Source organism: Protopterus annectens, chromosome 2.part0 (assembly GCF_019279795.1).
Source record: "Protopterus annectens isolate FY-2018-M chromosome 2.part0, PAN1.0, whole genome shotgun sequence".
In the NCBI taxonomy this organism is placed as follows: Eukaryota; Metazoa; Chordata; order Ceratodontiformes; family Protopteridae; genus Protopterus; species Protopterus annectens.
Window position 1 is genome coordinate 805,836,275 of NC_056728.1, and position 27,483 is coordinate 805,863,757.

Here is a 27,483-nt window from a genome sequence, read left to right on the forward strand (position 1 = left end):
CGAAAATCAGCTTTCTCTGTGATCCATTCAGGCCACAAATCAGTCACATCTACCTTAAGACTGCAGGAAGCATCTTCCTATACCTCTGGTCAGATTGTCACAGCCAGTGATCCTTATGTCTAATGCAACTTTGGCAGTCAAAAAAAACTAAATTAGTTGCAAATAATAATAACAACAATAATAATAGTTATAATAATTATCAGTAGTAGTATTACTAAATATAGACATCTTGTTCTATTGTTCTTTCTCTTAAAGTTACCATATTGAAATTGTTTGTACGTCAGGCATAGATCGCCTCTGAGTAGGTGGTAAGCAACTGAGTAGAGCTGGAGTTTCTTTAGTCGAGCTGCATAGGACATCTGTTTGTAGCCCATGATCCTCTTGGTGAGGTACTTTTGGGGTCTGTCCAGTTGTTGCAGGTGTCGGGTAAGGTACATCCCAAAAGGGGCATTGTATTCAATTATGGGCCTGATGAGTGACGAGTAGAGGGGCACAATGACCTCTCTTGATCTAGATGCGAACCCTATCGTGATAAGGTGGGCTATATAGAAGGTCTTTCTAACCACTTTGGCAATGTGATTATCAAAGGAGAGATTACTATCTACGTTGGTCCCCAAATCTCTAATTACTTCTTCCATACTTAATGGATTACCACCTATGTGGGAATTTGTGGGCACTTTGTTTAGGGGATGACTATGCACTTTTTAGCATTTAGCTTGAGGCCGTGGTTCTGGCACCAAGCATCTGTCTCCATGAGACCCTTTTGGAGGATGCTTGTGTTAACTGGAGTGTCGATTATGGCTCCCAGTTTGCAGTCATCTGCAAACTTTGTCAGCCATAGTCCCCCCATGTTAGCCTGAACCTCAGAGAAGTATATACCGAATAAGAGAGGTCCCAGAACTGAGTCTTGTGGGATGCCACTTGTAACTGGTTTGGATTCGGACGTGGCACCTGCGATTCTGACCATGTGGGTTCTATTCCTGAGCCAGTTTGCAACCTATCTTGTGATATAGGGGTTGATATTTAAGCTGGTAAGCTTATTCATGATGCCCGAGTGGGGTATTGTGTCAAAGGCTTTTGTGAGGTCCAGGTAGGCTGTGTGGACTACCTTGCCCTCGTCTATGGCTTTGGTAACTGTTTCAAAGAAAGCAGCTAGGTTTAAGAGGCAAGATCTGCCCTTAACAAAGCCAAATTGGGTAGGGTGCAGTGTCTGGAGGCTCCCAATGTCTTTGTTTATGAGTTCCATGATAATACGCTCCATAGCTTTACAGACCAGACTAGTCAGGCTTATGGGGTGATAGTTCCCAGGGTCCGTTGTGGTGCCACCTTTGTGGATTAGGACCACTGTAGCTGTACGCCATTCTCTGGGTACATATCCTGTAGTAAGGCTAGGTTTGAACAGTGACTTAATGTGAGGGTTCAGTTCTTCTTGGAGCTCGTGTAAGACACAGCCTGGGACACCGTCCAGTCCCATAGATGCTGTGTTTTTTGCTTTGGAGAGGGCAGCTTTCACCTGTGCATCTGTGATGTCAGGGAGGTTACATTCAGTTGGGATAGGCATTTGCTCCTTTGAAGGGGAAGGGGGGGAGAAGTTAGCACTGAATCTGTCTGCCAGGATGTTGGCTATGTCTGTAGGTTCGGTATATTTTGTACCATTATGCAACAATTCAGAGCATATCTGGGAGTTTCCACCCATATTCCTGACATAACTAAAGAAGGCCTTGTGATTATCTTTAGTGTCTAGGGCAATTTTTCTTTCGAAACTGGCCTCATAGTTTCTTGCTAATACTGGTCAGAGATGCCTTCCCTTTTTGGGATTTTGCTCTGTCATGTAGTAGCTTCCTCCTTCTGTTGTATAGCTTATTTATGGCTGGGGTCCACCAGACAGGTCTTCTGTTTTTGGAAGAGTGAGTCTTGGTTTTATTTGGGATAGCACAATCCATGCATTCCTGCAGGTGCTCATAGAATGCAGTTGTAAAGGATTCTGCGGATTGGGCTGTATTATCCTCTGGCCCGGGGGCTTTGAAGGATTCCACCTCAGTCTTGAGAAGTGTGAAGTTAGCTTTTGAGAAATTCTGTACAGTGATTTCCTTGGCTGGGGGTGGGGACGGGATATGGATGTCCAGGGAAATTAGTTTATGGTCTGATCTTACCAATGAGGGGTTTACCTCTGGTGTGGAACATAGAGTCCCCATGTTGGTGATGACCAGGTCCAATATGTTGTTCCCTCTTGTGGGAGTGATGACCAGTTGTTCCATCATGTTAGAGTTTATAAATTCAAGGAACCGTTGGGCGAGGGTGTTTGGGCTTGAGTAGTTTTCCCAGTCAATGTTTGGGTAGTTGAAGTCACCCAATAACATAGTGTTTGGAGAGACCTTCATATTTTCCAGTGTTCTCAGGAATGCCAAGTGGGGTCCCTGTGAAAGGGAGGGTGATCTGTAGCAGGCTACAAACTGAAAGGCAGTTTTGCAATTTGATAGTTGCACATGGATGGTTTCCGATGCTTCGTGCAGTGCCACTAACCTGGAGGTGTAGGTATCTTTGATGAATATAGGTACTCCCCCTCCTTTTGTGCTTCGGTCCGAGTTTTGGGGCCGAAAAGCATGGTATGAGTTATAACCTGGTAGTGCTGGGGTGCTCTCAGGTGCCTTGAACCAGATTTCTGTTACTGCACGGACATCGATTTTCTCCATACTGAGGAGAGCCTTGAGTGCATGCATCTTAAGGTTTAGACTTCTGGCATTGAGTAGCATTACCTTTAGTTTTTTTATCCTTGGGTTGTCTATGGAGGTGAGTTTTTCCTTTGAGCCTTGCCTAAAAAAGGCACTATGGGGATGGCAAGAGCCTTGGCCAGTATACGAAAGCCTAAGGGTGACAGGTGCAAGCCGTCCCTAGCGAAGCAACGTGGCTTGTCGAGCATGTCATCCCAGGCTGACAGACACTGGATCCCCATTGAATGACACCAATACTTTAGCCAATTGTTGAAACTGATCATTTTGTCTTTATACTGTGGCATCATTCTTGGTGAGGGCAAGATGCTACTCAAGGTCAGGGTCATACCAGCCTGGGCTACATGATCAGAGAGCTCCTCTATGTATCTTTTCATGTAGTCCAGGGAGGTACGTCTCAGGTCATTCACACCAGCATGGACAATGACGGAGTCATATTTGTACTTGCTTTGGCATGAGTTGAGTGCTTGTGTTATGTGGCGGATCCTGGCACCCGACAGGCAGCTTACAGTGACTTTCTCCTTGTTCAGTCTGGTGAGCGGGACGTCGGTGTGCCAGGCAATAGAGTTCCCTATAACGAGTGTATTTGGTGTGTTGTTTAGCCTTAAGGGCTGTGACTGTGAGGCACGCTGACTTTGTGAGATATGTGATTCGTGGGTATTGTTGAGGGGTGGCTGTTGCTTGAATATCTGCTTTGGAGATCTTTGCTGCTTAGGCAGATTTTTATTTAGAGCCTCAGAGTATGTTTTTGTGTGTTTATGTGTTGGTTATGCAGAATGTAATAGGTCTATATGAGACTGGATTTGTGGTTCGGGTGGTTACCTTTTCCTCCTGACTGACTGTGCCAGTCTTGGGTTGAGAGAGCTCTGCCTCCAGTTTGGCTGTGTAACTGCATCTCTCACATGTATTAGAGTTTGTTGGAAGGAGGAGAGGGTTGTCTGTGTACATAAGGCAATTGTAACATTGCCTCAAAATTCCCAGATTCACCAGCTGGACTGGAGAGTAACCCTGAAACTGACCCTTGGACATACCAGATTGGTATAGGGAACTGTTTTTTCACTGATCAGATTAGTAAAGGGAACTAATTTTTCACTTGATCAGGAAGGACCAATCGGGAACCTAGTACTTATGAGAAGTCCAGGAGAGTGTAGTGCTTTAGTTAGTTAGTGTTTCCTTATAAGAACTGAGCAAGTGCAGGGCTTTAGAAAGAGAATAGAGTGCTTACTTTGAGAGTTTGAACAGTTCTAAGGGAAAAAAATGAAGAGAAGACTTTGTGGAGCCTGGAATAGTTTAATCCTGTTTAGGCGGCGCTGCCCTTCGCTGCTCAGTGCGCAAAACCATGCAAAAAGAGAGTTGTAGGGTTTTAAAAGAGAGAGAGAGATCAAGGAGTTTAGAATTGACCCAAAATGGCCAATAAAACTACAGCTTCTAGGCATTAACCACTCCTACAGGGACAGGCAGGCTGTTCAGTGTTAACCACTGCCACTGGTGAACACAGAGACTTTCCTTTAGCTCAAGCAAGCACTGGCCTTCTAGAAACTTACAAACAGTTCAGAACAGCAAATCTGTAATTGAACTTTCTTAAATTTCAGAAAGTGAGAAAAAAAGCAAGATTTTTTGTTTTTTTCTTTTTTTGTTTTAGTTTAAAGGTAGCAGAGATACACAAGTAGCAGAATGTTCACAACAGTGCAATAAATGACCCCACACTTGAGTGCTAGGCCAAAGTCAGGTAAAATGCCGTTTTAAGAGAAAAAAACGATTTTAAATTAAGTGCAACACAGGAAATGCAGTAAACAGGCTCTAGATGTGTTCTAAATACTGTTTCTGATACAGATATAAACTTTAGCAAGCCGGAAAATGCCAAAAAGTAGGCGGCAAAGCAGTAAATCTTAACAAAAAATCAGAAGAAAATACTTAAAATCACAAAAGTGGCTCTTTTTATTCTCTCAGCGTTTTCTCCCCTTGGTAGGTGCTTCAGCAACAACTAGCAAGCTTGGAAAGATGCCAAAACCACGAGGCAGCCGGGTTTTAAGAGAGAGAGATCAAGGAGTTTAGAATTGACCAAAAATGGCCAATAAAACTACACATTCTAGGCAGTAACCACTGCTACAGGGACAGGCAGGCTGTTCAGTGTTAACCACTGCCACTGGTGAACACAGAGACTTCCCTGTAGCCCAAGCAAGCACTGGCCTTCTAGAAACTTACAAACAGTTCAGAACAGCAAATCTGTAACTGAACTTTCTTAAATTTCAGAAAGTGGGAAAAAAGCAAGATTTTTTGTTTTTTTCTTTTTTTGTTTTAGTTTAAAGGTAGCAGAGATACACAAGTAGCAGAATATTCACAAACAGTGCAGTAAATGACCCCACACTTGAGTGCTAGTGATCCTAGTGATCCTACCTCACAGTGACAGAATAGGTACAATTAGTGTTACACATCAGGTAAGCTGCACTGTACTACTTGGTCGCTTAAGATAGCCTTTATTGTCTTGTCTTTATTTCTTGCACCATTTTTTTTCACTTTTTTACTGCTTTACTAGAGGGAAATCATCCAGCAGTTAGCTCTGTATTTATATCCAGATGCAGTCATTTTAACTCTATAAATGTTTGAATGCCAGGGCACTGCAGTGCAGCTGACCCCATTCTCTATTAGCATTGTCTTTGGCATGCTCTGTGGTATGTGGACACTATTTCAAGGATAACAACAAAGAGGATTTGTTTTGAGAGCATTTTTTCTATGCTTGTGTTATGAAATGCTCCAAGTTCTCAAGCGTTCCTTTTAAATATTTATGCAGTTCAGAAACACTAGATTAGGTTTAACATGCCACTACATGGAAGTGAGTGTGTTTGTTTAGTTAACTGAATTCATCTGGTTTACATTTACTTCTCTCTTGTAGCAAATTATTTATTGGTCTTTCTTTATTTCTGTTTTTGTTTGTATTGTGTTTCAAAACAATTGTGTGATGTGTTTCTGGGGTGAAAGAACAACCTGTCTCTGTCTCCTTTATTCAATGAAAGTAAGCAATTTCAGAACACATCATTTCAGAGTCCTATCTATTGTGCATTTATTAAACCGTTGTAGTGGAAAGAAAATAATTGTAGTGCATGAAGCATAGTGATTACTGTCTGACAAAGTGAAAAAGATAAACCAGCTAAGCAGTAGCATAGCTAGGATAGAGTTAAGGAGGCATCTGCCCCATGTGCAAAGTGTTTGGGGGCACGATCGGTCATCCAAGACCAATCCAGATCGCTTTTACTGCATGCCAGCTTTTAAATGCCATATTGCATTTATGGTCAGCCCTGAGCACTGTGCCCTGTGTGGTAGAAATTGCAGCAACTGCTTGCTACATTTCCTAGCAATTTGCTACAGTTTAAAAGAAAAAAAAATGCTTCTCTCTCTATGTTTTTATTTTTCCTTTTTGGAACCTGAGTGCTGTAGCACTATGTGCTGGGTATAAACTGTTACAGTTGTTTGCTATAAGTGTAGCAAGTAGTTTGCTACAGTGTCAATGAAGAAAAACATTTATTTTATTTTCATTTCTTTTCTTTCTTTCTTCTTTCTTTCTTACTTACCAAACCAGGGTGCAAACTGCAGCAACTGCCTGCTACAAATGTAGTATCAGTTTGCTACAAATTAAAAAAAAAAAAAAAAAAAAAAAACATTTGTTTTCCTTTGCCCCTCCCCCCAAAAATATGTGGGAGGAGAGTCAGAGGAAAGGCCAGAGAAATAGGAACTGACGGGACCGTGCATTTCTAGAGCACTGGCCACCAGTCTGTGGAACTTTAAGAGCTTCTATTGTGCCATTAGTATGAGCCCCAGTCTTAACAATTGTTAAGTACCCATGCTTCAGATTTTAAGATCAAGCATTGCTCCAGACAGTTAAACCTCTCAGTACTGGTCAGCAAGTGACCGTGCAAAATTAAAAACAGATTTGTTTCCGCCTGCTGGCCGGGTCACTACTGTGTCCCTGACATTTTGTAACATAATAAAATGTGCCACACTGCCTTTCTGACGGTCCTCACTAATTGCCTTATGGTTTTGAGAGCACGTAAAACACTTAGTGCTTTTCTTTGGTGGTAGAGTAAATGATAAGAAATCGTAAAGACTTTGAGCTGTAGATATGATCTCTCACTAGAGCTATGTAGGGTAAGCGAGGACTTAATTGTGGTCCATGGTCTAGGAAAGCAGCACAGTCATTCTTGTTTGATATGTCGATGAAGAAGCATGCACAATGAAAATTAGAAATCATTCTAGCCATTTATTTGAAAAGAATGTCTAATCAAAACCAGAGTTTTCATTTCTTGGCATTGAGGAACTGTGAAAAATGGATTCAGCTAAGGATATTTAGTTTACTTAGTGGTCAGTGTTATCAGCCAGTCTAAAGAAATGCAGATGATGACTCTTTTGCAGTGGGACAGCTGGCATATCTCAGCCAAGCACACTGATCACTACTGCATCAGGATCCACTGTCAGTCTGTAGTAGTGACATAAATGATCACTGAGAGGAGGTCAGGAGCTGGACATGAAAATCACCTGACTAGGAAGTACCCTGTGTTTGTTTAAATTATGCAACATTATTCTCTGTGTTTCCTTTCAGTACATTGATAAGCATAACAGTTATTCCTGGATTTATTCATTACTATGATCTTATGAGTTGTCCTTCGTACACGTAAGACAGGCAGTGTAGTCTAGGTATAACAGTGCTAAGTATTATGGGTACTCAGACAAAATGATGACTCTTCCATTGCATCACTCAGTGTGTGATTATGAAATAATATGAATACTTAGCTTTCCAGTGCCTTTGGATTGATGTTGAAAAGGCACCCTCCCAATCAGTGGAGGTTTGTTACTGCCAAAGCTGTAAGATACTTAGCAATCACTCATTGGTCATTCCAGGCAGCTTGTCAATTACAGCTTTCCTAGAAATGGCAGAACAAGAAAATTGCCTGTAACTATTGTCACAGTTACCACCATCAAACACAGAAATTTGGTTTTGTTTAAAAAAAAAAAAGGGTCCGCAGACCATAATAATAGTGACTGAAGTACACAGATGATTTTAAATAGAAATTGACAGTTGCTGGACTGAAAATGCTTATCTTCAATTTCACAGTCTTGTCTCATAACACTTGAGATAAGCTCATTAGAAAACAGACAAGACATTACCTTTATCTTATTTCTTGCATAATGGATTTTTTGCCTGACTCTTAGGTCGAAGTAAAACCTGACAGATGATCCTAACAATAATTAGTGTTAAAGTCAGTGTACCCTGTTGTCTCCTTGTACTTTCATCTGCTTTGGCTGTTGTAAAGCTTTTTTATGAACTAATGCTTAACATTAGGGTTTTCTGATAAAGGCCCCATAGGCATGTAGAATGCTGAAGTTTATAACAGGGAGTCACATCCTTCTATCCAGCCATGTCTGGGTTTATACTCCTGGTGTTTCTTGTTTGTCTGGCTGGTCACATGGAACAAGACCAGACAATGCGGACATTTTCTCATATGTCTAAATGTTTTTCTGTGTATTGCAATCTCATGTTAAGCCTGCAAAATATCACATGCTTTATAATAAATAGCTATATAGAGAAACCATAATGGATTGATCATCTAACACTGCCAGTTCTCAAATCACTTACACCACCAAGCACCTGTGAATATGCACAGAGACATGTTTGTTCTTTAGCCACTTAAAAAGAGTGCACTCAGAAAGTGGATCCACACAGTTCCCTTTTTTCTCAAATGTGGGACAGTAGAATAAGCTCCTATGTATATACTAGGCTAATGACCACCAGGGCCATTATAAGCCTAGATGTGCAACCCAGCCCAACTGTGTCCCAAGGTACCTTGCGTGTCTATTAGACAGTGTATATTTGTTTGGAGGTGGCTAAGGGCATTGTGTGAGAGACATTTTAGTTAGGTACTATTTTACTTACAGTCTGCCTCTGTCCATTAGAGACATGGGGCCAGTCTGAGGGTGAATATACAATTTCCCATCCAGTGGTCAAGGTTACGTTTAGAAATGGCCAGGGAAGATCTCTTCTTCACATGGAAGGGGAGCCCATTCCTCACCATGGGTATCCTTTGAGAAACATATCAGTCTCACTTTGGATCTGGTGTTTCTAGTGCTGTTCGTTTTGTAGATTAGCAAAAGAACCATCAGAGCTGGATCTGAGGATGCCTTATATGCCAGACAGATCACTTCTCAGTATCCTGCAGGAGACCGAGTATAAAACAGAGTCTTAAGAGAGTCTGTGTACTGCAGTGTGTTAATGCCCTGGATTCTACTGGTGAGGAATATCTGTGCGCATTTTAGCTGTTGTAAATGCCTGATCAGGTATATGCCAAAGGGGGCACTATATTCTATGTTAGGTCTAATAAGGGCCAAATAAAGTAGTACTATAACCTCCTTGGACCTGGAAGCCTTCTCCTTACTTATAAGTTGGGCAGCATAGAATGCCTTTCAGTATAAAGTGAACCACACTTTGTAATTCACAACAATTGACATGTAGTTTCACAGTACTGCAGCACTAAACATACAGATGATAGTTTTCAAAGAATGAACAGTGACCAGGATGTTGAATAGAAAACTCCACCCAGAGTGTACAGATTATTTTGGTCTTAAAATTGACACAACAAGCTGGAGAGACAAAATGACTGCAAATAATCTGTCAAAGAGTTCTGCTGCCATTATAGGGAGTATAGTGATTTGAATGGTTTCATTATGCATCATTTTAAGTTTTTTAGTACCACTGAGAGGTGATCTTTTGAGACAATGACCTGTCCAGAAGTAATACATGGTGCTTTTATACCAATGCAATGCAGAACATGTGTGCATAGCCAATTAGTGCACACACAAGTGTAATAAATGTATGCAGTCACATTGGAAGTAATTAAATATGAAGCCATGTTGTAAGACCACAGTTACTACCTTTGCACTTTCACTTCTTTGGCAACTGTCTTGCTGACATAGAACCAGGACTTCTGTCTGTGGCACAAGTAGCCCACATTCAGGAGCGGACCTGTGATGCTGGACAGCTGGTTTTGCTGCAGGATCAGCAGTCTCCTGACATCTGTCTGCTGCAGCAATTAGAGGCTGGAAGCAGCAGTTGTCATAAACACTGCAGAGGTGGGTTTAAGAATGAGTAAACACAGAAACAATATTTGTCTGTGAAACACTTGGGATTAACACTTGTTTATTTTCTCACTAGTGTACAACTGCTGCATTTTGCAGTGAGAGACGTAATTGTTGGTGTAGCAGTAAGTTCCCCTTTCCCCATGATAGTATAACTATGGAGTAGGTATATATGTGTGTGTGTGTGTGTGATATGTTGTGTGTGTGTGTGTGTGTGGTGTGTGTTTGTGTGTAAGGGCGGGGAGTGCAGGGATGGTTTGCCTCCTACATAAATACTTTGTGTATTTTATCAGTTTTGAATGATGTTTGCATTTTGGGAACTTTGGCTCATCTATGATCAAAGTTGTGTGAGACAGTTACAACCAAGTTGAAAGCCTGTCAGGAAACCAATAGATGCTTATTGCTGTTTACCCTTTGAGCTTGAAAACAAGACCCCACACCATCACCATGCTGTGCAGAGCACTGATTCACCTCCTGTGTAAATCTTGGAATTGTATAAGACAAGTTGCTGATTGCAGAGAAGACTACATTGCCTTTCTCTGGAGGAGGAAGTTTGTGCCTCCCGTGAGATACAGGTGAAATGCTCCTAGTCTTCAAAACCATCAAGATAGCAGGTAACTGGGGACCATGGATTGTGGCATGCTGAAATGGCCTTTTATTGCTGTAGTCAATCTAGGGGCTACTGTTGGTGTAGGAACGCATAATAGTTTGTATAAAAAAAATTAATAGAATTACCCATTGCGTGAATCCGTGGTGGTGCAGCGTTAGCATTGTTGCCTCACAGCAAGAGGTTTTCCTGTTCGATTCTCTGCTGGAATGCTTTCTGTGTGGAGTCTGCATGTCCTCCCCGCGATCGAGTGGCCTCTGAAAGACATGCGTGAATGGGCGTGCCTTCGCTGAAGGTTGGGCGTCGGGCTGGCAACTTGGCACCATAAAAATCTACTACCAATCATTAGCAGACCGGAGTTCTGCTGTGGCAATCCCTAACCAGGAAAAGCTGAAAAGAAAGACCCATTGCATCTTTAATATTATTTATGAAGCTGTTAACCCATCACTAGGTTCTTGTCTGCTACACAGAAAGTACAGTTGTGTAAGGTCTTACCATAATGGTAGATGTCCTTGCCTTCACTGCTGTAGTATTCCTAATGATATTGGATTTGCTGCAGCAGAAGCCTGACATCCAGCCAGTCTTCCAAAGACTTCTGAATTTAAAAGGTATGGCGAACATCACCATGTGCTGCCTGCATAACATAGGGCATAAAAGGTGACATTAATGCTTAACAAAAACAGAACTCATTGCCCCAGGAGAAACACCAGTCCAAGGAATCTAAGAGGTAATGTGTGTATCCAGGAAGGTAAAGAACTAGGGGAAGGGAGGCAGGGAATGAATACTGCAGCAGTAAAGGCAAGGAAAATCTAGTGTTATGGTAAGATTTTACACAACTGTACTGTGTCCTTACATTCACTGCTGCAGTGTTTGTAATGATATGGGAGAGTGCAAAGCTCAAGAGGAAACTTGGGAGGAGGAAAGGGCTGAACAGTCCCCTAAAAAACATGAAGAACTGAACTAGCAAAACCAGCCCTAACTCTAGAGATACCATCCAACTTGTAATGCTTGGTGAAGGCGTGCACAGAAGTCCAGGTAGCTGCTTCAAGAATAGAATTAGTATCTAAGCCTTTGAAAAAAGCACCAGAAGAAGCCACAGCTCTAGTAGAATGAGCCTTAAATGAAAAAGGAAGGCTGTTGCCAAGAAAAGTATAAGGAAACCTTAGAAATCCAATAAGAAATTGTTTGCTTGCATATACAGCAAGACCCAAGGATTTAGGATGAAAAGAAATAAATAACTAATCAGATTTTCTGATAGCCTTGGTCATATCCAAATAAATACTAAGTTGCCTATGCATGTCCAAAGTATGCAGCACCTTCTCTATGTCAGTTTGCGGAGAGGGGAAAAAGTAGGCAGGTTAATAGATTGATTAAGTGATAGCTCATTAACCACCTTTGGCATAAAAGAAGGGTTAGTGCACAAGGACACTGTGCCCTCGAGAAAAATCAGAAAAGGAGGACAAGCCATAAGGGCCTGCAATCAGACACTTTACAGTGAACCCAGGCTCTGAAGAAGGGATACTGCAAAATGACAATTTTGCAAAAGGGTCTCTGGAGAAGACACCTGAATCAACAGGTTGTTCAAGTAAGGAAATATTTGGATCCCTTGAGGTCTGAAAAAGGCAATCAGAGAAGCAAGGCATTTGGTGAACATCCCTGAGGCAATAGAAAAGACAAAGGTCAAAGCAGAGAACTGAAAATGCCAGGAAGCAACAGAGAAATACAAAAACTTCCTGAAAAGAGGATGGATTGGAATATGGAGATAAGCATCCTTGAGATCCAGAGACACAATATAGGCTTGAGGGAGCAAGAGAGGAAACAGAATCTGAAGGGACAACATCCAAAAGGAAGGTACTTTTAGAAAAGTGTTTAGATGAGAGTAGTCTGGAATTGGTCTCCAAGTGCCCTCTTTTCTGGGCACTAGAAACAGTTGAGAGTAGAACTCTTTCCCCCTTTGAGACACAGGCACCTCTTGAATAGTACCCTGAGACAAGAGATCTTGAAGAACCTCTGGTAAACAGGGAAGATGTTCCCAAGGAGGCTAAGGAATGCCCATAAAAGGAGGACGGGATTCCCACACCATGAAGTACCCTTGACGAATGATTGTCAGAACCCAAGAATCCTGAGTGATCTGAAGCCAAGTCAGAAAAGAAAGAGAAAGGTGAAGAAAAAGAGGAATGTGGCTGGAAGGGGATGGTTAGTCACACAGCTCCTGGTTTGTCCAGAAAGAAAGGCTTCAGAGTCCCTGAAAACTGAGTAGCCTTAGCAGGAGGAGCCTGTTTGCCACTCTTCTAACCTTTAGTAGAAGAACAGGACTGCCTACAAACAAAGGCAGGCTTAGCGGGGTAGTTTCTCTGAAATTTAGGCACAGGAGAAACAAACACATGTTTAAGTTCACGTAAGGCCTTACCATTATCCTGAAGGGACTTAAACAAACCAGCAGCTTCTAGTATGATCTAGTTAAGGCAAAGTCTAATAAGTGGGCACTTCTAGTATGAGCTAGTTAAGGCGATGTCTGATGAGTGGGTGCTTCTGGTATGAGTTACTTAATGCAGAAGTATTATATGTGGCTGCTTCTAGTATGAGTTAGTTAAGGCAAAGTCTGATAATTGGAAACTTCTAGTATGAGTTAGTCAAAGCAAAAATCTGTTGTCATTCCATCTCTTATGAGTTAATGTAGGCAAAGTCTGAGAAGTGGATGCTTCTAGTATGAGTCAGTGAAAGCAAAATCTGAAAAGTGGGTGCTTCTTGTATGAGTTAGGGCAAAGTCTGATAAGTGGGTGCTTCTAGTATGAGCTAGTTAAGGCAAAGTCTAATAAGTGGGCACTTCTAGTATGAGTTAGTGAAGGCAAAGTCTGAAAAGCGGTTGCTTCTAGTATGAGCTAGGGCAAAGTCTGATAAGTGGTCGCTTCTAGTATGAGTTAGTTAAGGAGATGTCTGTTCAGTGGGTGCTTCTAGTATGAGTTACTTAATGCAAAGTATTATATGTGGATGCTTCTAGTGTGAGTTAGTTAATACAAAATCTGATAAGTCAGTGCTTCTAGTATGAGTTAGTGAAGGCAAACTCTGATAAGTGGGTGCTTCTAGTATGAGATGGTGAAGGCAAAGTCTGAAAAATGGGTTCTTCTAGCATGAGTTAGGGCAAGATCTGATAAGTGGGTACTTCTAGTATGAGTTCTTGAAGACAAAGTCTGATAAGTGGGTGATTCTAGTATGAGTTAAGACAAAGTCTGGAAAGTCGGATCTTGGGTATGAATAAAATTGGTGCCTATTTGGTCCAGGGATCTAAAGCTGATGTTGAGAAGGGCCTGGGCATAACAGTTTCTGGATGTGTAAGGGACTAGTTGATATCTGGGTAATCAAAAAGTAATATCTCCTAATAAGATGATACTTGATGCGACTTCCACCTGGAGGAGTATATTTAGATGTTAGATTCTTCCAGGGACATAGACGGGACATGTATTTACTGATAAAGTAGAAATATGTTTTGGTGAGCGTGACTGATAATAAATCAAGCTCGAGATCATTTAGAATAAGATTCTTGTCTATGAGATCTCTAATAAATATAGATACACAACCACTACTTCTAATAGTCTTCAGTGAATGATAGTCAATGAAACACAGAACCGAATGAGAGGTTTCTCTACACTGGAATTGGATTTCAGTAGCTACATAGATTTGAGTATCCTCCAGGTAAAGGAAAGCTTCCGAATTAGCTATTTCATTTCTGAGGCAAATTCTAATGAATGGCACCACCCTGGTGTCTGCCAGATTGGAATATGTTAGATTGTTATGTCTAGGAATTTTAAATTTGCCTAAGAAAAAGCACTGTAAGGGGAGTAGGCATCAATCTATACAAAGGTAGAATGGCTCTCAGCACAAGAGGTTCGCTCTCCCTTAGACTGTACACCACAACATAATCAATGCAAGTTCATAGTCATATTTTTAATGTTGGGACCTAAGAGATAACTGGTGGTCACTCTTTCTGTTTTGCCAGTACAGCAAGTCTAAACAATGAAATCATTTCAGAATGGGAGCATCACTAACTATAACGTTTTTGGCATTGTTATCTGTTTCAATTGTTGACTTTGTCTGCCTTACTGGCACCACTTTTTATGTTGATTCAGGGGTGCTGGGGCATAGATATAAGTGTACCTATATGAGCAGTGGGATTATGAAAATATGAAACTGTGTGTGGCTCAGGTGGCCTATCATGTGACTTGGAGGATTTGGGTTATTTTTTTAATACCTCAGTATATATCGGTTTATGTATACTGACAAGATCCAAGAGCTCTGCCTCCAGTTTATGTATGTACATGCATCTCTCACAGATCGAATTTTGGTTAGAAATAATAATGGATTGTTATTAGGCATGAGGCAGTGGATGTACTGCCTTAGAATATACAGGGAGATTAGGGTGGCAAAAAAAAAACAGAATTAACAGTCTGTGGCTTAATGTCTGGCATTTAGATAGGTGCAGTAATGTACTGGCTGAAAACAGCTTGATGTAGTGGTAATAACACAAGTTTAGTTAAATAAGTCGGACTAGGTGCAGGCCTGACCTATAGGTGGGTTCACCTTTGCTGTATTAGTAAACTCAGACTAGTGAGTGAGTGAGTGAGCGGGTGAAATAAAGATGGTGAAGGGGTTGCACAAAATTAAGATAAGAAAACTGAAATTGCAGTAAGGCTAGACTTTAGAAGTATATACTCTGCCAGGAATGTTGGGGGAGCAAATGTCAGTGACTAAGGAAATTATTCCTTTTAGCTGAGACAGAAGTGCTGAATTGCTTGTTCATAGTAAGAGCTTATAAAGTTTAATGCTATTTGCTACCAAAAAAGCAATTACTAGAAAATGGAAATCAAAATCTAATCCATCTGTAACTGAAGTACTGAATGCTGTAAAGGACAAAAAACAACTAGAGGTGGAATCTTTAGAAATGGGAAGGAGCGCATTTTGTAACATAATACATATAAAAAATGTTAGTATGGTTTGTTTTCTTTTTTTTTATGTATGTGTGCCTTTGTCTTAAGTGATAGTACAGCAAGTCTAAACAATGAAATCATTTCAGAATGGGATCATCACTAACTATAACGTTTTTGGCATTGTTATCTGTTTCAATTGTTGACTTTGTCTGCCTTACTGGCACCACTTTTTATGTTGATTCAGGGGTGCTGGGGCATAGATATAAGTGTACCTATATGAGCAGTGGGATTATGAAAATATGAAACTGTGTGTGGCTCAGGTGGCCTATCATGTGACTTGGAGGATTTGGGTTATTTTTTTAATACCTCAGTATATATCGGTTTATGTATACTGACAAGATCCAAGAGCTCTGCCTCCAGTTTATGTATGTACATGCATCTCTCACAGATCGAATTTTGGTTAGAAATAAAGTACAGAGATGTTGAAGTAGCACTTCTGGTGTTGCGCTGTGTGAATCGATAGCTGGAAGTTCAGGTAAGTATTTATGATTAAGGGTTTTGGTTAGGGGCTTTAGTGTGTGTCATTGTGTTTTGTTACTGTGATGTGTGTGTGCAAGGGGAATGTAGCTTGTATGGTGGTGTTTTCGTGTGTTTGTCTGTGTAGTGTGACCTTGGAGTTAGTATATTTAAGTAGGGGGGGTGTGGGGTGTATGTAGTGTATGTTTGTGTGTTTGCATGGGGGGGGTGTATGTGTATGTGTGTGGTGTATGGTTAGTGTAGGAGTCTCGTGATTTTGAAATTCGCGGTTCTGGGGTTTGGGAATTTTAAGGTTTCGGCTTTATAATCTCGAGATTCTGAAATTCGATATTTCAGGATTTCGGGATTATAAAGTGAACCCATGTTGAAGACATGGATGTCAAGAAATTCACCTTGATAGCAAAGCTTGAGATAGGAATCTTGGTATCCATACTGAAACACACAATACTTTGTTATGGTCGCATATCCAATAATAATCCTTTGTAGAACATTTTTTATTAACTTACTATACTAGAAATTAATCAAAAATAAAAAGATTAAAAAAAAAACCTTGCTGTGTTCTGCCAGTTTTGAAAGCTTGTAAAACACAGGGGAAGTGATTGATGTCCTTAGTTACTCCCTGTGTAAGGGAAGCAGTTGTTATTTGTTATCAAAATGCTGTTGTACTTTAGCAGAAATGGATTTAGTGCATGCTCAATGTGACCGCACCCTTCTAAGCTTTGTTAAGGTCAGGTCTCACTCTGTAACAGAGCTGAACCAGGATGGAATTTAACCTTTTTTGACCATAACCATGCTGCTCCATCCACTACAAATCACATTGCTAGCAAGTTAGCACTTGCAATAAACAAGCTGGACAAATGGCAATGAAAAGCAGACTGCCATCACATGGGCAGTACCTAGATACTGAGTCAGACAATGAATAGGCAACAGTAGGGACCAAAATGGAGATTCAAGTTGCAAAGCAATAATCAATAATGGCCCACTGAATATAAAGCAATATAAGTGAAAAATAAGAGCAAAACAGCCAATGAGTAAGCACCGGCAAGTACTTAAACTGTGCTTCAGTTATTAAATCAGTAAACTGTAAATACATTAATATGGTTTGAATGGTACAACTAATGCATAATTAATTATAATTAATTAATTAATTTATTAATTTATTTATTTATTTGCATTTGTTTACTGGGATGGTCCACAGGGCCAAAAAGTGCCCATTTTCAGTGGTGGCCCGAGGAGAAAAAGGTCCATAGTGATTTATACAAACAACAAACAAATGTATCAAATACAACAAATAGAAGAACTAGAGCTGACAATGAAATAGATTTTTAACAAAAGTAAAATGAAGCAATACACTCATAGAAAAGACTTTCTACTGGTTCTACAAGTATAAGTAACTGCAGCAAAGGATTACTAGTCAGGAGTTAGGAAGGATTAAGGAGATAGGTAGGATGGAGAAGGAGTGAAGAGGAGGAAATTGTGTTAAAAAGTTACGTTATGGAGTGTGAGGAACCGGCACATGAGCATAGCCACTGTGAGGGCAGATGTTGTTTTAAGGATTTTTTGAAGAGAGATGTGCTGCTAGTGGTTCTTAGAGTTTGCGGGAGAGAGTTCCATAATTTAGCAGTGGAGAAGGAGTGGAGCATTTGTAATTAAGAATTTTAATGCACAGGAATGAAGCTTAACAACAAAATCACAATAGAGCAGCTAAGCTGCAGCAGAGCAGGCATTCAAAATGATGTCTTACAGCAGAACTTCAGACACTCTTACCTGCTGCAGGGACTAGAGTCTTGTGCTGATTACAGTACTATCTATGTCCCCCCTGCCTTCCTGTTAGTACTTTCTCCCTTGCCATGGATTAGGGAGTTGAAACAAAGGCATGTGGAATAGTCATGGCCTCAACTTAAAGCCCTGTGTCTGGATATAAAGGTACAAACTGTAAAGTACTTATGATCAATACTTTGGAAAATAGAGCTTATTTTTTCTGTAATGCTTTCCTTGAAATTCCTTAATTGTTTTACAGATAAGAAGAATCTGTTATACTTCATATATGACCTTATGTAAATATAATCAATATATTGCAGCTAACTGCAGAACACAGCTGCTGGTGTTTAATATATAAAATTGAAACACTAAAATCTAAAGACCATTTTGCATAAAAGGCTTTTAATCTGTTTTTAAATTGTTCATCCGTAGAAGTTATCCATAAGACCAGATGCTAGGTGTCTGCAGGTCAGCCTTTGTAGTTTTTTGTTGTATGATGTCATTAAACGTGACACAAAAAATGTTTTATGGTAGCAGTAATGTCTTGCCTCAGTGAAGTTCACAAGGAACAAAAAAGTTATGGTATTTCATTTTGTTTACAGTCAATCGACCCAGGACAGCAATTTACATGGGAGCATTCCAACCTTGAAGTTAACAAACCAAAGAATAGATATGCAAATGTCATTGCATATGATCATTCTCGTGTTCTCCTTTCAGCTATAGAAGGTAAGACTATATTAAATAACTGTTAAAAATATGAGTACACTCTATTTAACAATTTACATTTCTTAGGTGTCAAGAATACTCAGAAATTATGAGAAATTGTCACTCTCTCTTAGCTTTGAGGATGCCAAAAAGCAGAAAACTTGGGCGAATCAGTGAATCAGTGAATGCAGTAATGTGTATTATAGAAAATGGTAAAACAGAAATGATTGCAACGAGAGATTTAAAAACATTCTTTGCTGCAGAAAGGGCTGTTTGTTTTGTGTATTAAAGATGTTTGCTGCTGTTCATATAGCAGAGAACTGTAGTATGGTAAACTGAAAAGGATGTGGTACAATTCTAACAGACTCAGTCTGGGTGAAATTTAATTCCTGACAGAAAATTTGTAATAGAAAATAATATTCATTCAGAAGAGATGGAGAGGTGGAGGCAAAGCACCCACATAAATATTATAATCAACTCTGATGTCACTGCATTTTGGGAAAAGGAGAAACTCACCATCAGCTTTAACTCAGAGCTTCCTGGACAAAAATGATAACTTGATCCTGCAAACTTTATAATGTTCACACGATTCACTCTGATCTGAAGACTGCTGTAAGTTGATGAATGTAACTAACAACAGCGTTGTACACTGGATGCTAGCCTTTACTTTGGTTTAAGTTTACTTGTTGAAGGGGTTTTGGACTTGTTAGGTACTGCCCATAGTTGGCAAGGTAACACAGCAGGTGATGGCATACCGAAGACATGTAGCTAAAATATTTCCTTAGTTTAATACATTTTTTGCTGAGCATACTTTAATACTTAGTCATATGCTTAAAAATTTGGAAGTACATTTTATAACATTTATATATATTTATGTATATATATATATATATATATATATATATATATATATATATATATATATATATATATATATATATATATAATGTCCGCACCTTTTGTTCTTAATGAAATGCTTTTTTTCAGCAAATTTGATTATCTGAAGCAACATTCAACTGAAAGTAAATATTTGCTTTAGAAAAGCACAGTCCTCACACCCCAATTTATGGAATGGTACCTCTTACCCCTTTAAATATTATAACTAACTTTAGTTTTTCTTCCTTTCAGTAAAGACCCACTGCACCATCCCAGAGTTTCCTCCAAAAAAAAAAAAAAGACAAACTTGAATACATGTTGCTATACAGTCAAAAAAAAATCCTAGTTGTATTCAACGTAAAGCATGACTATATCATATATATATATATATATATATATATATATATATATATATATATATATATATATATAGTTCCCCTTTATAATCTCAAAATACTGAAATCTCAAATATGAGTATCCCAAGACCATAAAGGCGAAACTTCAAAATAGAGAAAGTGCATAAGCGCTAATCCAAATATCTCGAGTCTGCACTTATACATTTACGCTATGTTACATGAAGTGTTTGGCTGGGATGGTGTCCGAAATTTAAGGTGAGTGACTGTGTGTGTTTTTGTAAATTGTACGTGTGGGTTAAGATAGGGAGGTGGAAGTATGAGTGTGTGTCGGATGTGTTGGTGTGTGTGTGTGTGTGTGTGTGTGTGTGTGTGTGTGTGTGTGTGTGTGTCTGTGTGTGCGAGGGACTGTAGAATGTCTGGGTGTGAGTTTTTTTTTCTCTGTGCGATCTCGAAGTAGATATATATTAGTAGGGGGTGTGGAGGGGCACAGCCCCCCACATGGGGGGTGCAGGGGGGCTTACCCCCCTGCTTACATGTAGTGTAGGGTTGCATAGTGTGTATGGTGTGGGTAGAATGGTGTGTCTGTTGTGCGGTATATGGTGTATGTATGTTCGTGATTGTTTGTTTCATGCTTTTGGGTTTCGGGATTGTGAGTCATTCGCCTTTGTAGTTTCGAGATACTGAAATTCGAGATTTCAGTATTTCGAGATTATAAAGGGTAACTATATATATATATATATATATATATATATATATATATATATATATATATATATATATATATATATATCATGTTGCTCAACTGTACACATTTCCAGATTTTTGCATCATACTTTTGGTGTGTTCCTCCTAAAATCTGTACTTTTCTTTCAAATGGCTGAGGATTGATGTCATTAACTAATGACAAACATTTGAGTTTGACTCCACATCTTTCAGAAAATCCATGCTAATGCAAAATCTGTTATTCTTTCAACTTTCTGTCCCCCTATCATTTTTGCTCTAAGAAGTTGACAGTATGATATATATATATATATAATATATGTATATATATATATATATATATATATATATATAAATATATATATATATATATATATATATATATATATATATATATATATATATATATATATATATATATATATATTCAGCATATTGCTGTTGAATCTTACCATTTCATGACCACTAAAAATCCCTTGACTGAAGAATACCAAATATTTATCTATATATCAGGGTTTGTGTTTGTCCGTTAAATACATTTTGTGTCATATAAAAGCTTGTTGTCCTGGAGAATTTCTGTCAGATGTGGTTCCTAATGAATGGCACTGTTGCCTGCACACAGTATTTTTCTTTGCATTTACTGTAACATTGAATGTATTTACTCTGTCAGTACTTCCTTTATTGCCATAACTAGCTGCTTTTTTATAAATCACAGTAAAGTCCATAAGCAGGGTTTATCCACTGGTTTAAGTAGTAGGTGGCTGTCAGTAAACATGACAAGATTGCTGCATTGTCTCAGAATGTCCATTTCATCCAGGCTGGCTACAGAGATGATTAAAAAGTGCATATCCATAGTTCCAGATGCTTACAAAAGTTGACTGTAGGGGGGAAAAACAAATAATTTTAAGTCTGCACACAAAGAGCATTAGACCACCTAGTGCAAACTTATCTGCCCAAAGCAAACAATCTAAGTTTGCAAACAAAGAACAATGCATCACCTAGAGCAAACCAGAGCCTCTTTGTGCAACTACTGACTATTTAAATTTCAACAGGAATTGGAGGAGCAGGTGTTATAGTGATAGTTAAGACCCATGCCTAATCTCTGCATGTTGGTCGGCATCTTTCTAAATCACCTTACTTATAATGTGGAAAATAAGCAACAAAAATCTCATTAGAGCACACCAGCCAACCATTAGCAAGATGCTTGAATTTAGCCTCAATAGCAAACAACACTCGCAACTAAAATAAATGAAGAAATACCAAACCAACAGGCTAAAATCCAGGAACTTTACTAGATGTATCCAAAAGAGTGGTAAGTGCTTTCACGGTGGCCACACCGCTTCATCAGACATTAACTAAGAAATACAAGTCTTTTATACATTATATACACATATATAAGTTCCTGGATTTTTTTTTTTTTGGAGCAGATTTCAATGGGCATGTTGGTGAAGGGAACAGAGGGGATGAGGAAGTGATGGGTAGGTATGGTGTTAAGCAAAGAAATGCAGAAGGTCAGATGGTAGTGGATTTTGCAAAAAGGATGGACATGGCTGTGTTGAATATGTATTTTAACAAGAGGGAGGAGCATAGGGTGACATACAAGAGTGGAGGAAGATGCACTCAGGTGGATTATATCTTATGTAGAAGGGCCAGTCTGAAGGAGATTGGAGACTGTAAAGTGGAGGCAGGGGAAAGTGTAGTTAGGCAGCATAGGATGGTGGTTTGTAGGATGACATTGGTGATCAAGAAGAGGAGGATGAGTGTGAGGGAAGCACCAAGGATCAAATGGTGGAAATTGAAAAATGGTAATTGTGAGGTGATGTTCAGGGAAGAGTTAAGACAGGCACTGGGTGGCAGTCAAGAGTTACTGAATAGCTGGGTAACTACAGCAGAGCTAGTAAGAGAGAAGGCTAGAAAGGTGCTTGGTGTGACATCTGGAAAGAGGAAGGAGGACAAGGAGACCTGGTGGTGGAATGAAGAAATACAGGAGAGTATACAGAGAAATAGGTTGGCAAGGAAGAAGTGGGATTGTCAGAGAGATGAAGAAAGTAGACAAGAGTATAAGGAGATGAGGTGCATGGCAAAGAGAGAGGTGGCGAAGGCTAAGGATAATGTGTATGACGAGTTGTATAAAAGGTTGGACACTAAGGAGGGAGAAAAGGACCTGTACCGATTGGCTAGACAGAGGGACCAAGCTAGTAAAGATGTGCAACAGGTAAGGGTGATAAAGGATAATGAGGGAAACGTACTCACAAGCGAGAAGAGTATGTTGAGCAGATGGAAATAGTACTTTGAGGGGCTGATGAATGAAGAGAATGAGAGGGAGAGAAGGTTGGATGATGTGAGGATAGTGAATCATGAAGTGCAGTGGACTAGCAAGGAGGGAGGTAAGGATAGCTATGAAGAGGATGAAGAATGAAAAGGCTCCAGATGACATACCTGTGGAAGCATGGAGGTGTTTAGGTGAAATGGCAGTGGAGTTTTTAACTAGATTGTTTAATGAAATCTTGGAAAGTGAGAGGATGCCTGAGGAATGGAGAAAAAGTGTTTTGGTACCGATTTTTAAGAATAAGGGTGATGTGCAGAGCTGTAGTAACTACAGAGGGATTAAATTGATCAGTCACAGCATGAAGTTATGGGAAAGAGTAGTGGAAGCTAGGTTAAGAAGGGAGGTGAGGATTAGTGATCAGCAGTATGGTTTCATGCCAGGAAAGAGCACTACAGATGCGATGTTTGCTTTGAGAGTGTTGATGGAGAAGTACAGAGAATGTCAGAAGGAGTTGCATTGTGTCTTTGTGGATTTAGAGAAAGCATATGACAGGGTGCCTAGAGAGGAGTTGTGGTATTGTATGAGGAAGTCGGGAGTGTCAGAGAAGTATGTAAGAGTGGTACAGGATATGTATGAGGGTAGTGTGACAGTGGTGAGGTCTGCAGTGGGAGTGACAGATGCATTTAAGGTGGAGGTGGGATTACATCAAGGTTCAGCTCTGAGCCCTTTCTTATTTGTAATGGTGATGGACAGGTTGACAGACGAGATCAGACAGGAGTCCCCGTGGGCTGTGATGTTTGCAGATGACATTGTGATCTGTAGTGAGAGTAGGGAACAGGTGGAGGAGACCCTGGAGAGGTGGAGATATGCTCTAGAGAGAAGAGGAATGAAGGTCAGCAGGACTAAGACAGAATATATGTGTGTGAATGAGAGGGAGGATAGAGGAATGGTGAGGATGCAGGGAGTAGAAGTGGCAAAGGTGGATGAGTTTAAATACTTGGGATCAACAGTTCAGAGTAATGGTGAGTGTGGAAGAGAGGTGAAGAAGAGAGTACAGGCATGATGGAGTGGGTGTTGAAGAGTGTCAGGAGTGATTTGTGACAGACGAGTACCAGTAAGAGTGAAAAGGAAGGTCTACAAGAGGGTAGTTAAACCAGCTATGTTATATGGGTTGGAGACAGTGGCATTGACAAAAAGGCAGGAGTCAGAGCTTGATTTAGCAGAGTTGAAGATGTTAAGATTTGCACTGGGTGTGACGAGGATGGACAGGATTAGGAATAAGTATATTAGAGGGTCAGCCCATGTTGGAAGGTTTGGAGACAAAGCCAGAGAGTCAAGATTAAGTTGGTTTGGACATGTGCTGAGGAGGGATGCAGAGTATATTGCAAAAAAGATGCTAAGGATGAAGCTGCCAGGTAATAGGAAAAGAGGAAGGCCTAAGATAAGGTTTATGGATGTGGTGAGAGAGGACATGTAGGTGGTTGGTGTGACAGAGCAAGATGCTGAGGACAGGAAGACATGGAAAAAGTTGATCTGCTGTGGTGACCCCTGACGGGAGCAGCCGAAAGAAGAAGAAGAAGAAGATATAAGTTCCTGGATTTTAGCCTTTTGGTTTGGTATTTCTTCATTTATTTCATTCTTATTTTTGTCTTATCAACCTTTATCCTGCTACCATATATATATTTTTTGCTCAACACTCATAACTAGTTTGGCACCCCCCCACCCCCACATACCTCAAGATGGAACCAGTAAAAAATATTTCAACAAATCATTAATTTAGCTACTCACTACATTAGCCAAGAATGATAAATAGTAGTGATTTGACAGTTAGCTATTACTTGGCTACTGCTAGCACTGGTCTCTCCGCAGCTACACCCAACTAGGAATCAAAGTCCTTTTGCTCCTTCTCACCCCAAAACAGTGGCATTGATCTTAGTCTGTTTCTTAAGAAGAATGCGTGAGGCTCTTTGTTGATGAGCTGTCTCATTCCAAATATTCTGTTGGTCTGTAGCGAGTCTCAGCTTTCTCCTATTAGATGTCCTGGATAGCATGTACAGCAGCTCAGTGCAAAAGAGCTAAGCTGCACAATGGTCCAAAATCAGACAAGTCAGAGAAGTCCCATACCCACTTCTTAATGCAAGGCAGTCAGGAATCAATGCTCCCATGCTCCCTCTCTTACCAGGAGCAAAACAGTAATACTGAGCCCAAGCTGGCTTCAAGAAAGTCTCTAGGAAGGTTAGAAAATAATGTGTCCATGTTCCTTCTCTCAGCAGGAGCAAAACAGAAGTACCAATCTCACGATGATTACAGAGATGTGGTTTGTAGACCACAAGTGATTAGTAGACTTGCCCAGGTGTTTGTGATTTCAAAAGTAGGGTGGAAGAAAATGGATTAATGCTCTGTGTATTAAAATATTCACTAAACAATGAGAAGACATGAAAGAGAGAGGAGATTAAGTTTTAACAGTCTGTGGGCTGGGCAGTCTTAGTTTCAACTACTAGTGCTCACTTGCATGAGCAGACAAAATAAGACTGGGAGGACCATTGATTTTTATAGCACAACAGAGAATGTGTATTTGTGTGTGGGGGAGGGGGGTGGAGAGACTTAATCTCAGCTCAACAGCAGGTCAGTGACAGATTCAAAAGATTAAAACCTATTTCATTTTTTGCTAATATTAAATAATAAATTCTGCTTCTCAGCTCCTCCCACATATCACCTAGCCTTAATCTCTTTTCAGTGAGAGTACAGAACAGAAAAAATATTTCCGAACGTGATGTAAATACTGAAAAACTCTAATAGATAAATAAATAAATAAAATACAACAAATGGAAAGCAAAACAAATTTAATTTAAAACAAATTGCAACAAATAAGTGTAATATAATAAAACTATGCAAAATTGCAAACCTTAAATGTAGACTCCAAAAGTAATCTCATAACAATTTGTTTTAACTGGCAACCTATTGAAATTTCAGCACTCAAAATGCCTAGTGCCAACAAGCCTAAAATAAAAGACTGAAAACCCAGAGAACAGAGAATCTCAAACATTGCTCTTTTCCTTAAAACTTGTGTATCCAAGCTCCAAGATTGCCATACCTCAAAGAAAAGGGAATATTCTGAGAAGTGGCATCTTGGACTTGGTAATTACAAGTGCGATCTTTTGGGACTCGCTCTAGAGAATCCTAACATCTCAAATGGTTACTGTTTTAACTGGGTCTGCTCTTTCATATTTTTTTTCTTTCATTTTCCAGTAGAGTGTGGTTCCTGTTTTACTCACAGTCCACTTCTTTCCTACTGACTGCCTTTGTTTCTAATGCATTTTATTATCTGTAAAGCAAAATAAAAATGAGCAGGGTACTGAAAAACAACCAAGTAATCCAAAAAAAAAAAACAGTACCTTAGTATGAAAAAATGTGACAAAGTGGTTTTAAAACATCTTGAGAGTTTAATGGAACAAATACACAGACTTTACACACATAAACGCATTTAAACACCAGAGTTTTTGTTCCATCAATAAAGACTTCATCAGATGACTGAAAATACTCTGCCATTTATATAACCACTAACATTTAAAATAAACCAATCAAACCTGTGCAAACTTGTAAAGAATAAATAATTAATGATACAGATAAAACCATCTCACACTTTCCTACTTTAAATAATCTAAAATGTTAAAATTCACTTATATTGAAACAAACCTTTTTAATAGCAAATAGCAAAAGTCAGAGTTTTAAGTGATATTTTTCTTGCTTTGAACATGTGTATATTATGTTCACAATGCTATTTATAACATGTTAAGAGTTAACAGCAGTATCCCAAATTAATACAGTTAGAAACCACTGAAGTTCTTAAATAGTTATCGTGAATAAAAATCTTGGTGTAACTGTTGATGTAACCTGAGGCATTCATATGATATACCATATTATGTAACTAGCACAAATATGAAAAATGTGGCACTATTGGCAGCACAACCACCTCTCAACATGAAGGTTGTGGCTTCTAGTCTCAAGCGGGGACTAGAGGCTGAAGTTACATCTGAAAGTGTGGCTTGTGACTGTAACATAAGGACAGCTGCTGTAACAATGTAGACACCATTCAGATAAGGCGTTAAGTCAGACTGTCTCTTCTGCCAGTCTTGGTTTTGGTGGGGCCCTGTCTGATGTCAAGGTAGAAGCAAAAGAACAAAGTTTTTTAGAAAAAGAGAAAGGGCATTTTTTAGTGACTTGATCAGAAATCTTGTCTCATAAAACTGGTGCATGAAACTTCTATTCTGTATGTATTTCTTCCCACCACAAATTCAGTCACTTTGTGACACGACACGAATATTATATGTAAAACACTGTAAAAAATTTCACAACTAAGATTGTTTTTTATCATTTTTGTTATAAAACTGTCATATTTATGCAACACTCTGTGAGGTCACATAAGCATGTATTTGTAAAGTTCAGTATTTAAGATCCATGGGAAGTGTTGGTTCTCTAGTACACAAGGGTAATCAGACTGTGAATTGGAAAGACGCACACTGAAAATAGCCATGGTCTAATAATAAAGATATTTGACTACTTAGCCAACCCTAAAGCTTGCATACAGTTTATTTTGGTCTGTACTTCTTTTCAACATTTATTTATTTTTCTGAATGCATTTAAAATTCATCATTTTTTTTTCTGTTAGTGTTCCTTTGATTAATATCTCATATTGTCCTTGATTTTGGATGCCTGCCAAGATTACACTCCTCACTGTCTAACAACATAAGCAGGAAAAGAAGCAATGGGCATGTCTCAGTTTCATATTATGATAAAACATTTGAATCAGACAGGAGTGTTTTGATACAGTTATTTTCTGTCCAAACAGTACTGTTTACAGCATGGATATTTT

General features: G+C 39.4%; 1 protein-coding gene across 2 annotated transcripts in view; it reads left to right on the forward strand.

The window, feature by feature from the left end:
- Nucleotides 1-27,483, forward strand: part of PTPRD (protein tyrosine phosphatase receptor type D) — a 6,523,893-nt gene that overhangs the window by 6,306,637 nt on the left and 189,773 nt on the right. For both annotated transcript variants that reach the window (XM_044061085.1, XM_044061086.1), the window contains one exon: nucleotides 18,287-18,410. In XM_044061085.1, coding sequence (XP_043917020.1) covers nucleotides 18,287-18,410 — 124 coding nt within the window. The remainder of the gene's footprint in view (nucleotides 1-18,286; nucleotides 18,411-27,483) is intronic.